The sequence below is a fragment of the Stylophora pistillata genome, chromosome 1, assembly GCF_964205215.1.
Source record: "Stylophora pistillata chromosome 1, jaStyPist1.2, whole genome shotgun sequence".
NCBI lineage: Eukaryota > Metazoa > Cnidaria > Anthozoa > Scleractinia > Pocilloporidae > Stylophora > Stylophora pistillata.
Window position 1 is genome coordinate 37,445,996 of NC_142519.1, and position 17,394 is coordinate 37,463,389.

The window sequence follows — 17,394 nt, forward strand, 5'->3', positions numbered from 1 at the left end:
CTTTGAGGTCAGAAATCTCATTCCTCAATTCGGGTACTTTAGCATTCTTATTTACAGTGTTCACCGATTACTTTCCTTCGTGTAAGGTATTCTACGAGAGAGTTGTTAGAGGCGAATACTGATCAGCTCACATGTATAGGTTCGTAGGCTTCCCTTTCGTCGAGATCGCACTGAGGACGGATTTTATTGTCCCTTTTTTTAACGGTAGACACTAAACCCGACAGAATTCTTCGCCTAGATTCTTAAAATTACACAGATCTCTCGAAACAGTCTTTCGAGAAGTGTTTGGAGCAGATCACAAATATTCCTGCAGGATTGAAGTTTACTCGGCGAGTTCGCACAAATCGCATCCGTTTTTCCCGCTCTGACCTATTTGCAAGGCTCCGATGCAGAAATACCTGCAGCATGGTCTGCGCGATTACTTCAGCTTTGAATTACGCATCGATGCCTCGTCATTTTTGTGTAGTTTTTGTAAATAGAGTAAAGCACTCTGTTTTGTTCGCTTGACATTTTGCCATGTGAGATTTTCGCGTTGAGCCTTTGACGTCACTTCCTCTTCAGAGTCCTGCGATCAACTTCCGGAACACGGTCAAATAATGGCGGACGCGAAATCGCGAATTTAGCGGCCCGAAAAAGATATTTCTGGTGCTCGGTTTAGACTGAAATTTAGCAGAATATGTGAAGGAGACACACTGAACACAAAAATGAAAAAAAGTGATGTACGAAAATTTTGATCTCAGGTGCACTTTAAGTAGTTTTGGGTTTTCATTCCAATCTTAATGTGTACGGTGTAAATACGCTAATACTGAAGTTTCTTAGTGTATTTATCACGACACCCTTTTCCAAGACGGGGACTGAAAGTTAAAGCCGCTGAATATTAAACTGCACAGGAAATTTTCACTAGTGCTGTAGGAGCCACTCTTTATTTGGCGAGGCATGTTCATGGTCGAGCAAGTGAAAATTGAAATTAGAAAAAGAAAAAGGATAAAAATTGCTTCCTGAGTTTAAGAAAACAAATAAGTTCTACAAATATTTCTCTCACTGATAAATCGAATAAAATTATTTTGAATTTTTTTCAGTATTCACTACTTAAGCCATATTTTAAGTCTTCGGACAACAATGTTCCAAACACAATAAATTGTGAATTTGAAATACATGCTTCGACAGTTTTTTCTGATAGCTTTAGTTCAATTAATGCAAAGTTCAAAAGTGAAAAACGTATAAAGCTCAGTATTAAAAAATTAATCTTGAGATGACAGACGAACTGTTGAGAAGTGTCTTTCAAAATTCAAAATGTTGTGTCATCTCAAGATTTTAAATTGTTCACTACTTCTCAATTGTCGTTATCTTTTTACATAGAACTCTTGACTTCAACAAACTGGAGACTCTACCTTTTGATATATTCAAGCCCTTCAAGTTAATCGATCTGTAAGAAATTGGCCCTGAAGCTTTAGACAGTTGACTGCCGTTTACTTAGATCAATTTTCCACCTTCTCAAAATTGTGTTGAGCCTTTTGTTTGAAAATGAGGATGAATGCCAATTAACCACATGAATCTTTAAAAAGACAAGTGCTAAAATAAATCATCTTGAACAAATTGGTGAAGACAGGAGGTTGACACCTCCCGCCCGACAATACTATTTCTCGTCGGAAGGTGCCTTGTTGAAATGAAATCTATAAACCACTTCAAATTTCTTCCCCATGTCCCGTAGTTCATCAAGATTTATCATAATCATACGCGATTTCAGTTAAAATCACAGAATAGATGACTTACGAAATCAATTTTAAGTTCAACGTATATGATATGTTTTAATCTTAGAACTCTTTTTATTAAAGATATGCAATAGGTAGATTTCTAGAGCTTGCCTTTAGTGACAGAAAATTATCTGGTTTGACAGACTCAAGCTAAGAAAAGAATTGTGCATGGTGTTTTACAGGTGGCTGGGAAACAACAACATCAAAAAGTTGCCTAAAGGCTTGTTTGTTGAACAATATAAGCTGAAATACTTGTGAGTGGTAAATTTTTCATTCAAATATGTATAAACAGGACCTTAACTACAGAAATGAACCCCAAAATTTCAGTATGGAAACTTCGTATCAGTTAGTCCAGTTACACCACCCGGTTACTGGTTGCACATTCACCTGTCACAGGCGCGCTTCAACGTCAAATGCAATATCAGATCAATAGTCGATCAGTACAGACAAAGGTGCAAGACACAATGCATCTATCACTTACTCGTCATTAATTGCTGACCTTTGTTTTCTTTTGTGTCGTCCTGAACCGCAGGACCGGTCGAAAGGCGAAGAAAACAACTTAAAAGAGGAGAACTGATATCATCAATCCGATTTGACTTTGCCAAAAACTCCATTCAACCCAAGAGCGGGTTATTCTCTATAAAATCAACCGTTTGGATGTAAATCCGAAATGAACTAATGTATGAGTGATATCACTGACTTCTCGGCAAGCTGAGAGCAAATCTTCATCAGAGTCAAATGAAATATGCTTGTCGCATTTAAAGCAGTAAGTCATGATAGAAATATAAAATACGGTAGGTCACAAACTGAACCTTTTGCATAAGCCTCAATAAAGACAATATTGCCCTGTTTACCACTGGATTCTACTTTTCAGGCTCCACTCTCTACAAATGCTTTTATTCTGGTTTTTCAGACATGATCGATTCATAGCCAAATTCTGGTTTACTAAACTAATAATTTTGCACATGAAATTCTAACACGGCTCTGATCAGTTTTATCGAAATTGACCCTCTTGTACCAATTAGAATAAGGTGTGACGAACAACGGATTACCTTTGCGCGCAAAACAACCCGTTCCAGTTCAGAGTACTTCTTCCTAGTGTTAAGAGGATCGAATTATTTTCACTGACTCTGTCACGCAATTCCAGACTTTTCTAGAATCATCTACAATCTGTAATATTTCAGAAACTTCTTTCATGTGACTCAGCAGTTTCCAAAATAGTACAATTTGTAATACGCTATAAATAGTAATAGACCATTCTAGATACCTAAAGTAAATGTATAAAAGCTGTCTTGTGAGAAGTACAAAAAAAAGATTTGCCTGAGGGCTTACCCTCGTGGCCGGCTGACTGAACTTGTGGAAGCGATGTTGTGACGAGGCTAGGACCTTTTGACCTTGCGATATCCGGAGACAGGAAAGAGAAGAAAAAGACGATAGCCGAGAAGGGAAGGAGATAAAAAAACACAGAGTTCACTATGAAGTCCTTCGGAAGAATTTGTGTACACGGAAAGAAAGCCATGAATCAAGAAAGCCAAGCGCTGTGGTCTTCAGTCGGCGGATTTTGGAATTGGAAGTTGATAAAGGAGACGAACACTTACACGGCATGAAGGATTGTAAGCCTGCTTTATGAACTGCTTGACTTAATCTTTTACCTAAGTAGATTAAACAGTGTAAAACTAATTAAAAAATAATTAAAATGGGTAACTGCTTGTTGTTACATTTTTGTTGCGTGCCTTATATCGTACTCGGGAGACTATTTTCATATATGATGCTTTGTTAGCGGACATTTGTTGGTCATTCGTGCACGTAACACTAACTGAACGTCTGGAAAACGCGGCTTGAAAAAAATATCGACAACAGAATTGAGGGAAACGAGCCAGAGAAAATAAACTGGTCTCTCGAAAGTTTACTACCAAAAATGCTTGAGATAGCTTAAGAGACTCTTAACACTGATATGGCTACTCTCGTAATTATATAAAAAAGAATATAAGTGCCAGAGAGTTTAGTTTAGTTTGATTCATTTAGTTTAATCTATTCGCCACGGGAACGGCAGGAGAAAGGAACAAAACTTTCCCCCCAATTGACCTCTAACCCCTCTTGTACCCACCATCCCACCCCGGGGAGGACATCCATCACACAGTAATCTCGTGTGTGAGAAATTAACGTCTCCTACCCCAACCCTGCAGGAGACGGGACCTTTATTTATTCGTCCTTATCCGAGAGGAATAGAATATCTAACCATTTCTTGATGTTATAGAAAGGTAGCAAATTCTTCTCAATCATTTTAAGACCTTGAGTGTTGGTCCGGCCGGGGCTCGAGCCCTCGACCTCCCGCATAACAGTCCAGCGCACTATCCATTGGGCTAACTGGGCGGTGTTCCATTTACATTCTTCCAAGCAAGTCTTAGAGGAGAAAAACAAGGCAGTTGTACCATTGTGGTATGGGCCAGTATCCAACTGAAGTGCAAAGTTTAACTGATGAAGAAGAAGAATAGGTATTAAGGGAGGCAGAAATTTTTGGTTCTCAAACTCCACACGCTCTTCTTTGCTCTGTGCAGTAGCTAATAATGTTGTCCTTTGGTTTTCGTGGCCGTCGAGAACATAATGGAATAGATAATGTCAACTATGCAGAAATTACGTTGGCGTGGAGTTCGTAACGTTTACAGAGGGTCCAACAAAGACGAGACAGCGCTGGTTGCAGAGGAATAACATAGATTTCCTACCTGTTTACAGCACCAGTTTGTGGAAAAAGGGTATCTGGTAGCTCTCTTCAAGCGGTTTGTCCAGTGTCAAAAGGAACTGAAATTTGAATGCAAATGTTGGCTTTAGAAGTCAACCGTTGAGTGTAAATACCATAAGAAACACGATGAAAACAATTGTGGCGGATATTGGTCTTAAATAAAGGGAGGAAAAGGTCAGGAATCACAGTTCAGGAGCTGGTCCATGATTGGCAGCGTCGAGGGAAAACCGACCTCTACTTTCGCATTCGCGTTGGAAGTCTGAATTTCTTCATAAATGCAGCCAATGCAACTATGATGAGGTATCGAGCAAAACAGACCATCATGGAGACACTTAAAAACTGCTAAGTTTCTCTCTTTCTTGGCCGCTTAAAACGCGCGTCTAAAGTTTGAAAGCGACAGTCGAGTTCTTATGAAAGCCACGCTTTTATGGTCGTGGATGACTCCGATAGATAAGTTCAAGTTACTTTTGCAGACTGCTATAGAACGAGTGTTCTTCATAACGTTTTTGAATTACTTAAGATGAATCCGTACACTTTTCCAAGCTTATAGTTGAATGACTTGTTGAAGTAGTCTTGTTAAAGTTTGTTATCTTTTGTGGCCAATCATTTGACTGCATTTCATGTGAAATAATAGCGTGCGATGTTAAAATTTCACTTGTTTTAATCTTTTTTCTGCTATTTTTTTCGTAATATATATAATTATTACGTATAAATTTTTCATATTAAAAATTGTGCTAGTCTAACTGAAGGTCAGATTTGAAACCAATTTTTTGTTCTTCCAATGTAGGCGGTTGAGCGGCAATCAGCTAGAAAAGTTACCACGCGACATATTTCTGGAATTGTCTGCCTTAGAATTACTGTAAGCAATACTTGTTTTCCAAACATTACTATCAAATAACACTATCCTGTACATTAAGTTTGTATGAGGTCCATTGTTATCTTACTCTATGAATCTTCGCAAATTTGAAATAAAAAATAATAATATCCATGAACCTCCAATGAAAATGATCGGTTAATTTTTAGCGATTAAAGTGGATTCTGTGGATTATCAAGGAATGATGGAGGGAGGGGGAGGAGGAGGAGGAGGAGGAAGAGGAGGAGGAGGGGTAGTGAGACTTAATCTTCGCATTTCTGAACCTCAAATTTTTAAAGTTGTCAACAAAAATCAAACCTCGAGCCCCAATTAAAAGGCCACCAATGAGGATTGCTTTCCAACACCTTCGTCACCTTTCACATAAATAAAGAGTAGATATTGTCGCGTGTCTGTTCTGTAAGAGGTCATAAATGACGTCAAAATGTGACAAGAATTAAAAGAAAGGACGCGAGAAACGCAGGCGAGTGTCTCGGTGCCTTTTAGTTTCGTACATTTTGATACTTTCTGTAATCCTTAAATGAACACGCAATCAACAATATGGAGCAAATTTTTGTAATAATAAAGAAGCAGAAAGTCTAAATGGTGAAGTCAACGCAGCTGAAATGATAATTTATCGGGTATAGAATTGGAATGATAAATAAATAATAATAGTCTAAGCACTCTAAAAAACAGACGTGTTTAGTTACAATCATTATGATAAGGTTGAGATCGGACGTCAGCATTTATCAAGAAAGAAGGATGCTTGAAGTTACAAATATATAACTGAGTTGATAATTACAATTTGGATACAAATACGAGTGCTTTGTCACGAGGTGAATCAAACATCTCTCATTCAAAATTAAATTAGTCTGTAAGTTAGCGTGCATACAATCTTTTAACAGGTATCGTGAGGAGTTATTCGGTTAAGTGTTATTAAATAGATTTTTGTAGCTGTGAAATATTTTGAAATACAGTCATGTACGATGGAAAGGTAAAAGTTGACACTCATATCAAAATAATTTTCCCGATACGGTTCAAATGAAGTAGTTGCACATCTAACGAGGATAAATCCCGATACGCTTCAAATGAAGTCGTTGCACATATAATAAGGATATCACTTATTTATTACATCGCTCGCAGCACCCGTGGGCAAGATAGAACGAATCCTGCGCTCTGATTGGCTACCCAGCGGGAAAGATGGGCCAATCTTGCTCGCTCGAGATTGCCTGCTTTGATCCCGCGTAAGAAAAAAAAAATGCGCGGAGCGGACTTACAAAGTTTGTGACTATTATACAATGTGGGCGATGAAATCGCAAAAAGCGGGAGAGGACAGTGCAAAAAAAATTATAGATGAACCTTGAGGGTTTATTGCGTTAAAAACACAGTTTGCTTTCTTTCCCGGCTCTCGAAATGATTATTATTAAAGCGAAATCTCTTTGCTTTATAGTAAATTCTTTGTAAACAAAGCTTGTTCAGTCAAGATGGCTGGATATTGGCCTAGGCCTCGTTTTTTTTCGCGTTTTTATGAACCAAGACGCAGAAAAAGAGCTCGGCCAATATCCAGCTATCTTGACCGAGCAAGTTTGGTAATGACGCATATTTATAGGACTTGAAAAATTACTCTAGTTTGGGGCATTTTTCCTTTAAAAAGCTTTACTGGAACTTTGACTTGTTCTATTCTCTTACCTGTATATCACTTCATTCTCTAATTCAACCATTGTTAGGGACTTGTCCTACAATCAGTTGCAGTCTTTGCCTCAAGGGATACTTCGCAGTAATACCGAGATGAAAGAACTGTAAGTAAAACTGATTGTAAAATTAAAAAAAAAGTTACAGGTCCAAAATAAATTTTTGATGATGGCGGTCCTTAACTACTTGAAAAGATCGCTTGTTAATGCTTCGACTTGAGCCGCTGAAATAATTGATGATGAAATTGATGATCAGATGAAATAATTGAATAAAGTGTTATTTACTGTTAGCTCTCAGAATGTGGTCAGTTGTCCAACTAATAATTAGTCGCAAACGAAAGGTCAATCAGTCTACTTCTGAGATATATTTTGTTCAATGAGTCAATCTGCTGCATATTAACAATTCCTGATCATTGTTAAGGTTTTCAGGGGCATTCATGAAAACATGTTTTTAATCGTTAGTTTACTCTTTATTTCAATAAATACTCTAAGGGATTTGTCAAACAACAAAATTCAGCGTCTGCCCGTGGATGTTTTTGGCAACCTTACTGAGATGAAAAGGCTGTAAGTGGCACTCAGTACAGACTCCACTGTAAAGCAACCTATAATGTATAGTTTTTCATAGAGCTTTAAGTAGCCCAGGGTACTATGACCATTCTAAAAGCAAAACTTCGCAGATTTAAATTTGGTGGCTATCACAAGAAAATCATCAAGTAATTTAAACTGAGAAGTGATATCATGATATAGAAAAGGCTCATGTTATCAGTGAACGCGCAGATGGCATCTTTTTCCTAAATCAGTCAAGATCAGGAGTAAACAGTTTGTAAACTCAGCTAGGACGCGTAAAGATTTGTAAGTCCTCAAAACAATGCAACCAATTGGGTTTTAATTCGATAAATTGAAGTTTTCTTTTTTCGAAGAGAACAAGTAAAACTTTTCAAGAATCTCAAATGCCAATTCAGTTGCCTTCTTTTCATTTTACATATTTCTTACAGCTTTCTCTCCAGTAACAAACTTCAGCGCTTGCCAAGCTTCAAAAATCTCTCCGTGATAAAAACATTGTAAGTGATTAACGATTGTTAATAAAACCAGGTTAAATCACGTAACTTGTTTAATGAGCAATTATACGGGGAAGTGTTGGCAAAAGCCTAATGATCAGCTATTTCTCTGGCATCTTCTTATGACATATTATAAGTTTTTCTAATGATGTTAACTGAATAAAACGCGAAAAATATACACCCACATTGGGAACAGATGTCGTCTACTAAGAATAATCAGGGGCAAATGTGAAAGGTGATAGAACACAATGTAATACAACACATCCTAGACAATACTTTAATAACACCCTTCCCTTGGGGCTTTGCGGCAACACTATGGTAGTAACGATGACTGATGATTAATGATTATCCCAAATCAAACTTTTCTGAGAGTAGAAATTAAAATATTTTAGTGGCTATTAAAACACTATCAATCTATCTTGCGTTAACTTGGGATTTCAATGAAAAAAATGGATCTAAAAAGTCCAGTTTCAAACTAAAAGTTTTCTGGCAGCTTTTCCGCATTTTCCAGAAAAGGGTTGCTTAAACACGAAGGCGCGCTATATAAGGAAGTCTTCCCTGGGAAGACAGGCTCATTTGTCACTCACCGTTGACTTGTGCGGGTCAAATTGAAATGCTGGTAGACAAACAAAAGGAGCTGATGAGATATCTACTGTTTACTTCCACCAGCATGGTGGCATGAAGTAACGTGCGAATCACCTACTTCGATCTCAAATTTACCGCCACAAATAAAGACAGTTTCTATTGGAGAAAGGAAATACAAATCTCAAAAATTCTTGTATTGTGATGAAGACATAAAACATTTTGGGGAATACGCCCGCTGTTCACTGCTTTGGTGTAGCTGTGGCTCAGGCTGACTTGACTCTAAGAGTTCTACATCACACGACGGTTGATTGACAAATGGTCCAGTGGGACCTAAGGCTCCTTTTATAGTGCGCCTTCGTGTTTAAAAGCATAGAATTCTGGGTGCTGTGAATAGGAATATGAGCTCTATTTACTCGATCGATTGCAAAGGTAAGTGGGCTCGCGTCCAATCATGTATTTAAATGTTACAATAGCGTTACCAAGGTATAGACATTGTTTAACCGACAGCCAGCATAGTTCTTTCGTTAAAGGCATAGCTTGATAGAACTTACTTGTTCCTGTCACAATGCACGCGGCAACGTTTTGGTCTGAATACATTTTTGGTATGTTTTTTCAGGAAGTGTTGGAGTACACTGAAGGGAATTAAAACAGTTTGGTAGATACCAAAGCACTAATTCACTTTTGAAGGAGGTTTCGCCAAAATAAATGCATGTTTAACACGACTGACTCTAATAACTGATAAACCAGTTTCTATAATACGAGAGAGGTTTCGGGACAGAAACAGTCTCGAGGTCCTTGACAAATAATGCTGGATCAAGGTTACTAATTAAAAGAATCTCTAAGTTTCTTAATCAGCTGCTAGCTACCAAAGACCATTAAAGTCAACAAATACCTCTCCCTATCTAAGACTCTATAGTTATACCGAGCGCCTTGTGCATTTTATTCTTTAGATACATGTATAATAACAGCCTCGTAGCCCTGTTACCTGATCAGTTCCAAGGCCTCTCCAATCTGAGCGACCTGTAAGTAAACATTTCATGGAAACCACACCTGACAGCACAAGTAGCTAGTATTGACCATGTTAATATCTAAACATCTGTGATTGCGGATCGAATAGACTCCCCTTTCCTCATTCCACCACTTTTGCTTAAAGGTTTTCTAAAATAATCAAGGTCGTGCTCTTTGACTGGATAAACCTAAGAAAGCTCGGCAGAATTCTAAACAAGATGCCATGTCATCCATGATAGCAACTGCTACCCCAAACTTCTCTAGTTAAAGACAGAAAAAGGATAGAATTAGGGATGTAATAACCCTTTCCCTTACCCAAAAGGATTCAACATGTTTTCAAAATCGGAAAGTTTCTGAAGATATTTCGGGAGAAAGTATTGAAGAATCAATAGAGATAGTGTAAGTTTATGAAAATAAGTGTTTACTTCTAATTTGTTTTACACTTCTGATAATAATGATTTCTCTTCTTTGTTGTTCAAGGGCTGTTTATGAAAACAATATTGACTACCTGCCGCGTGGAGTTTTTGAAGGCATGAAAAACATGATGTCTATGTAAGTATCTGTTTTTCAATCTTTCCTTTAATTAACGGTAGCGAGGTACCAGAAAATCAATAAGGGTCTCGGAAAGATGCAATCGTCGGAATCGTAGCAATTTCCGTTATCTGAAACGAATTTGGCTCAGTAAAATCAAGAGGCTCGCAAAGGTCCACACCAAAAACGTGGACGATCTTCCACCCCTGAGGACTAGTCATATCGTATGAAAAAAATCATTCGTGATTGGAAGACGAAGTATTTACGAAGCAGAAGTGAAATCCGGCTGAATAAGAGATCTTTTAAAGTACTAGAAAGAACCACCAGAGGACAAAGCAGACAAAACCTCGGGACACACCAGGTCTTTTAACCACCAAAACCAAGGTGGTCCTTCCAGATTCAAACTCTGAGTGTTCAAAGACACATACCATGCAAACCACACGAGGAAGACATGAGGCAATACTCATGGGGATATTCAAATCAAGCGGACGGTCATGGATAAACGTTTGTGAATATATGAAAGTCATATATTTGAACTGTGGTTAAAGAACGAGTACGAAAGCGATCTTCGCAGCAACGAAGACTAAGTAAGAGAAGATGTTACCAAAAATCAGACAAATTCACAAATCAACGGCAACAGTCAAAAAATCGAATTGGCTCATATTCTAGTATTAGGTAGGACTATAGGTAAAACAAACCAAGACTTATATAGTTTGTTGAAAAATTCTTCTGTTTTCGAGAAAATTAATAAAACTCAATTTACGCCTAATTAGGGTCGTTCGAAGGTAAAATTGAGCCCAATTTCGGAGGCCTTGCTTCTACTCGTAAAACCAGTGAAATACTTACTTATTTACAGACTTTTAGAACAATGTCTCCCCTAAGTTTTCTCAAAAAAGTAGAATCACCATTTCAATTTGAAATAAAATACGGATTTTTCTTTTTACTTAAGTGCAGTGTGAAAAGTAGGGTAGCTTCAAAAATTATTTTTATATGTGTTAGGTGAAATAAACGTTTAATATTTGAAACAAGACAAGTAGAAATGATAAACTTACCGTTTGTAGAGTTGTTTTTCTGGGGTTTTTGTGCTGCTATGCATACGAGGGCTTTTTAAATTCATAGAAATTTCGCTCTTCGGCGAAGTCGGCGACTTAAAAGATGACACTTACTTTGTTTATCATTTGAAGTCATGATCAGAGGTAATAATGAATGCTTGAATGATATAAATAACGTCTTCAAAGTACTTCCAATACAGTAGAAGTTTTTTTGTTTTCTCCGAAAGCATTCGTTTTGTAGAGATAAGTAGACATGGTTTTCACTGCGTGACATATGTGTCACGCAATTGTCAGATCTATATTCATTACGCAAGTGGTTTGAAATTTCTTAAATCGAAAAGTTGCAGGAAATTTTGTATCTGAAATCCAAATAGGAGGAATGAGATATGAGAAAGCTTCTTCGCTTTTTGCCTGGAAATATTGACTGGCACTTTGCATTTAGTATTTTCCCCTCGAGTCCACCCAAGACCAAGTCTTGAGCGATGAATTGTGCATATGGTTTATGTATCAGCATCGTTGGGTCATTGTAAGACAGCTGCTGGACTCAATATCAAGTCATACTCGGTGAACACACAAGTGGATGAAAAATGAGCCAAATGGCCTGCTATTTCCTTGTCACACGACAGTAAAGGTACTATTCGCCTAGCCCCTTTTCTGTCTTTTGGATTGTAGCCACAATCATCCACAGTAAGAGATTCAAATGAACAAAAAATTTCCATTCAAAATATTTAAACTCGGTTGTTTACTTGTTACGCACTAAGTTTAACAGATGTTATTTTATGGCTGTGTCTCACAAGGACTGGGGACTACCGAATTCACGAATTTGATTGGCTGAAATCAATATTGAAAGCGGTCTAGATTTTCCCATCTAGATTGGCATCTAGCCGGTCTAAAAATAAAAGGTACAAAGCATATAAAAAATTGGCTTATGAGACAAAGCCATATAATAAACATCTTATTAAGCGAGCTACGTCGGTCTGCATGGGAGAATCTTGACCTCGGTCGCTGGTGCAGACCTCACTGGGTTCGGTCTGTACTGGCGACCTCGGTCAAGATTCTCCCATACAGTTCTCCCGCTCGGTTAATAAGAACTAAAAATGAACTGTGACGTTACGTTTTATTGCTAATTGCCTATAAGTAGTAACAAGTTAAAAGAAATATGAATTTTTATCCGAACACAAAACCTCTCATTCCTTCTATTTGGATTTCACACAAAAAAATCTCCTGCAACTTTTCGATTTAAGAAATTTAACACCACTTGCGTAATAGGAATATAGATCTGACAATTGCGTGACATAAGTCACGCAGTGACAACCATTGTCCACTCTTTCCTACAAAATAAATGCTCTCGGAGAGAACAAAAACAACTTCTCTCATACTGCAAGTACTTTGAATACGATATTTATATCAGTCCGAGCCTTCATCATCCCCACTGACTGCAAATGATAAACAAAGTCTGTGTGTTCTTCTATGTCGCCAACTTCGCCGAAGAGCGAAATTTCTATAAATTTAAAGCCCTCGTATGCATAGCAGCCCAAAATTCCCAGAAAAATAACTCTACAAACGGTGAGTTTATCATTTCTACTTCTCTTGTTTTAAATATTAGACTTTTATTTCACTTAGCACATATAAAAGTAATTTTTTGAAGCTACCCTACCTTTCCAACGGCACTTAAGTAGATAGATAGAAAAATCCGTATTTTATCTCAAATTTAAATATTGATTCTACTTTTTTGTGAAAACATAGGTGAGACATTGTTCTAAGAGTCTCTGGAATAAGTAAGTTTTTCACTGCCGCTTTTACTAGTACAAACAAGGCCTCCAAAAATGAGTTAAATTCGACCTTAGAACGACGCTAATTGTGCGTAAATTGAGTTTCATCAGTTTTCTCAAGAACAAAGAATTTTTCAACAAACTATATATGTCTTGGTAATTTGGTAACATCAACTAAGTAGAAATTGTAAATTGGCCATTGTAAAGAGTTAAAAAGCTGACGTTTCGAGCGTTGGCCCTTCGTTAGCCCTTACCCCTTTATATATGTCTTGGTTTGTTTTACCTATAGGCCTACCTAACACTAGAATATGAGCCAATTCGATTTTTTGACTCTTGTCTGTGAATGTTTGACTCTTCGTGACAACCTCTGTTACACGGTAGTGAAAATGACGACTGAGAAAAAAACTCAGGCCTGTACTGGATTCCAACTCATGACCTCTTGGATACCGGACTGCGCTGGTTAACTGACATCGCAATGGTCACGGGTTCGAATCCCGTACAGGCCTGAATTTTTCTCAGGCCTCATTTTCCCTATTGCTTATGTAGTGTTCGTCACAGCGAAGATAGCTCTCATACTCAGTAATGGATAAGTTGCAATTTAAATGCGACTTGCATAAAAAATTATCTTTGGAAAAGTTTCCGTAATTTGAACGTAATTTTAAGTTGATCATCGAGCAATAATTGCACAGTGAAGGTCATGAAAATACTTACGTGATATTATTGTAGGACTTCATGGCCTCATGCACAATGAGGTTCTCTTCAATGCTTGTTAATTGACGCTTTACGCTTTTAATTACTTTATCGTTCTGCAGGAGCTTTTATTCCAATAAGATCCGCACAGTGACCAACGAACAATTCAAAGATGTCGCCCCAACTATTCGATTCTTGTGAGTTTGACTAAACTGATAATATTCCAGGTGTGTTCAAACTACAAGAAGAGTTTGTTCCAAGTTCACAGGAGACAGAGATTGTCAGACTGAGTGCAACTTGCACGTGCTGAAAATTCTCGGATTAGCGCCCGTGGGTGTAAGATTTCTAACGGAAAAAAGGAAAAGAGAGAGCCAAAAAACTGCAAGTGGTTTAAACATACGGTAATGATATTGATGTTATCATGAAATAGAGGGAAAAGTTTAACTGAATTGCCTGAGTTTCCTTTAATTTGCAGGTACTTCCATTACAACGAAATGCGAGAACTCCCAGAAGAATTTTTTTCCAACATGAAGAATCTAATAACTGCGTAAGTGGAATATTCACGATGGTAGAAGTGGAACAATTGAAAATGTTCACTTGTCTGAAGACAATTATGCTACTCGTAGAATGTTACAACCACTCATTCATTTTCCTACCAGTTCAGATCCTGTGAAGAACTAGATTTCCGCTTTTTCTCTCTGTTATTCATTTCAACTCTTTTTATGAACCGTAGGACTGTGGACACCAACCTGATGTGTTGCCATTTGACGAAGGAGGACGCAGATTGTGACTTTGCTTATGTCGACAGCTTTGCAAGTTGTGAAACGATGTTCAGAGATCGAGCTCCCAGGATTTGTCTCTGGGTGGTTGGAATTATATCGTTGGCTGGTGCTGTGTTTGTGATCGTGTGGCGGTTGGTGTTTAAGGAAACAAAGAAAAAAAACAAAATACAGTCCATCATGTTGATACATTTGGCCGGGTCTGATGGACTGATGGGTGTCTACCTAATCGTTATAGGTGTGATGGATGCCATTTGGGCAGGGCAGTATTACTTGCACGACTATTACTGGCGTTCAAGTTTGCCATGTCAGATAACAGGTGCCATTGCCGTGTTGTCAAGTGAGGTGTCTGTAATGACGATTTGTTTGGTATCCGCCGACCGCGTTAAGAATATTCTGTTCCCCTATCGTGGAAAGTCCCTCACAATTAAGGTTACGCACCTTTTGTCCCTCTGTATCTGGATTGTTGGTGGCATAATTGCATTTATTCCCACGGTGGGCATCGACTACTTTGGTAGTCGCCAAAAGGGTCACCACTTTTATGGCCGATCAGTTGTATGTCTTCCATTGCAGCTTTCCGCTGATAAGCCCTCAGGCTGGGAATACTCTGTCGCCATGTTTGTTGGTTTAAACTTTACTCTTGTGTTCTTCGTCATTGTGGCCTATTCCATGATTATCTACAAGTCGTGCACATCAAACAGGCGCCTGGCTCAGCAAGGAACCGAAAGAGAGAGGAAAATGAAAGCCAAGAAAAGGGCAGCCGACCTGAGGAGGGAGGCCTCGCTCGCCAAAAGAGTGTTCTTCATCGTTCTTACCGACTGTGTCTGCTGGCTGCCTATCGTGGTGATTGGAATGAGGTCTCTTTTGGAAAAATCCTTCCGTACACCTGGTGACCTGGCAGTTTGGATCGCAGTCTTTGTTCTGCCGGTTAACTCTGCCATCAATCCCATTCTTTACACTTTATCAACAAAACAGGTAATAATTCGCAACCTTCATATCGTTGCTTCAACTTCTTTCTGGTGATAGATAAGCTGACATTTAAAGGATACTTCCATAAATATCTGTTCTATGCCGTGAGGAACGCAAAATGAATCAGTTTAAGCGAAAACACTTCGTTCAGCACGAAGAAAATCTGGGGTATTTGATATTTGAATATTTTCGGATTGTACTCGACCTTCCAAAAGAAAAAAACTTCCCGTACAAAAACCCTCGCAAAAGAAGAACGCCACATAAACTTATTACCTTTTAACGATAAACATCTCAAAATAATGAGACAATAGTCCACCGACGCGAAATTTAAATCAAAACTTTTCCTTTGGGAATATCTCAATAGGTGGAATCTGTACATAATGGGAGCTTTGAGGAATTTTTTTCTCCTTTGAAAAGAGAGCATTTTACTGTTCGAATCAGCGACTTAAGCCGATTTGTGAAGCGACCAAGCTGCGAAATACTATACCCTGAGTTATTCAAAAGAATAATGGAACGAGAGAACTGAGAACGGTAGAACGGTGGATCGGCGAAATTGCGGAATATGTTAGAACGCGGAGGGACCGAATACTTTTTTGCATAAAAAAAAAATAAAAAGAGTAAAAGAAAATGGAATTGCAATAAATAGGAAAATTATCTATGATTCACAGGCGAATGAAAGGAAGCATAGGTATTTAATGTTAAAGCCCAAAGGATTGGAAACCACGAGTCATTAGAGCCAGCCACTTAAATCATTATTATTATATCAGCATTATTAGCATTATTATTACTATTGTTAATACGATTATTTCTTACCATTTTATTATTAGTTGAATGTCAATTAGACAATATATTCTAGAATCATCTTTCTCCTCTGGATCAGGCTACTCAGTCATAAATATGTGGGATGCGGTTTAGTATGTAAGACAAATATTTTGCAGCTCTACATGCGAGCGTCATTTCTTCAACCTCTAGTTTTTTTGTTTGTTTGTTTGTTTGTTTTTTTTTCAATGCTATAAAACTTGTGCTTCACCGTGAGTAGCCATATACAGTCTTTGACTGTCTATTATTTGTTCTTGATGGCTTGCATATAGGTACGACGTGTTCTGAGTCCTAAATTCCAACAGTTCTTGGGCTATTTGATGGAAAAATGTGGACGAAATCAAAACACTGAAGGTAAGATTATCGAGAACCATTGGAAAATAAGGACTATCATTTTGTTGTGTATTAAAAACGCGGTTTCCCCAAAACAAACCTGCTCAACTGAAGTTTCCGTCGAAATATAATTATGGTTGACATTAGGTCAAGTAATGTTTTGTACAGCCTCTGACTGCCGAACAACCATAGGTAGGGGAAATTCATTTCTTACTTTAGGCAACGTCCAGAGACAACATTTACCAGTCAATTTCAATTGGTCTGATTTTCCTCGGTTAGAGGTAGTACTGGAAAAAACTGCTTTCGGTTACAAGGTCTTTCCACGACCGACGCTTCGACAACCTGAAGGGATTCAAAGTCATCAGCAGAGTCCTGTTAGGGTTTCCATTTTTAAGAGTGGTCCTCTGCGATGTCAGCTTTAATTGATTTTTAATTAGTACTTGACGTGCAATTTTGTTTCACTAAATTTCATTAGTTCTTGAGATCTGATTAAGAGTTTTTGCCACGCGATAACCTTCTGGCGACTGCACTTCTGCATGATTACCTTAAAAAAAAACTATCTTTGGTGACGCTGATTATTGCTTCTCGATACACCTATCAGCTGACTTATTTTACAGTCATGAAAGTAAATGCCATTTGAAAATCAATGATTAATGCCATAACTGTTTTCCAAAGGCCAAGAGGAGGGCATGGAAATGAGAGTCATTGAAGAAGGTACGAAACATTTACTCAGCTCAAGTAAGCATGGGGGAAAGTTGCTCGA

General features: G+C 38.0%; 1 protein-coding gene across 1 annotated transcript in view; it reads left to right on the forward strand.

Moving 5' to 3' along the window:
* Nucleotides 1-17,394, forward strand: part of LOC111346506 (uncharacterized) — a 31,166-nt gene that overhangs the window by 10,465 nt on the left and 3,307 nt on the right. The window contains exons 3-9 of the mRNA XM_088747245.1: nt 9,629-9,700; nt 10,167-10,238; nt 13,854-13,928; nt 14,207-14,278; nt 14,465-15,485; nt 16,571-16,652; nt 17,307-17,345. Coding sequence (XP_088603371.1) covers nt 9,629-9,700; nt 10,167-10,238; nt 13,854-13,928; nt 14,207-14,278; nt 14,465-15,485; nt 16,571-16,652; nt 17,307-17,345 — 1,433 coding nt within the window. The remainder of the gene's footprint in view (nt 1-9,628; nt 9,701-10,166; nt 10,239-13,853; nt 13,929-14,206; nt 14,279-14,464; nt 15,486-16,570; nt 16,653-17,306; nt 17,346-17,394) is intronic.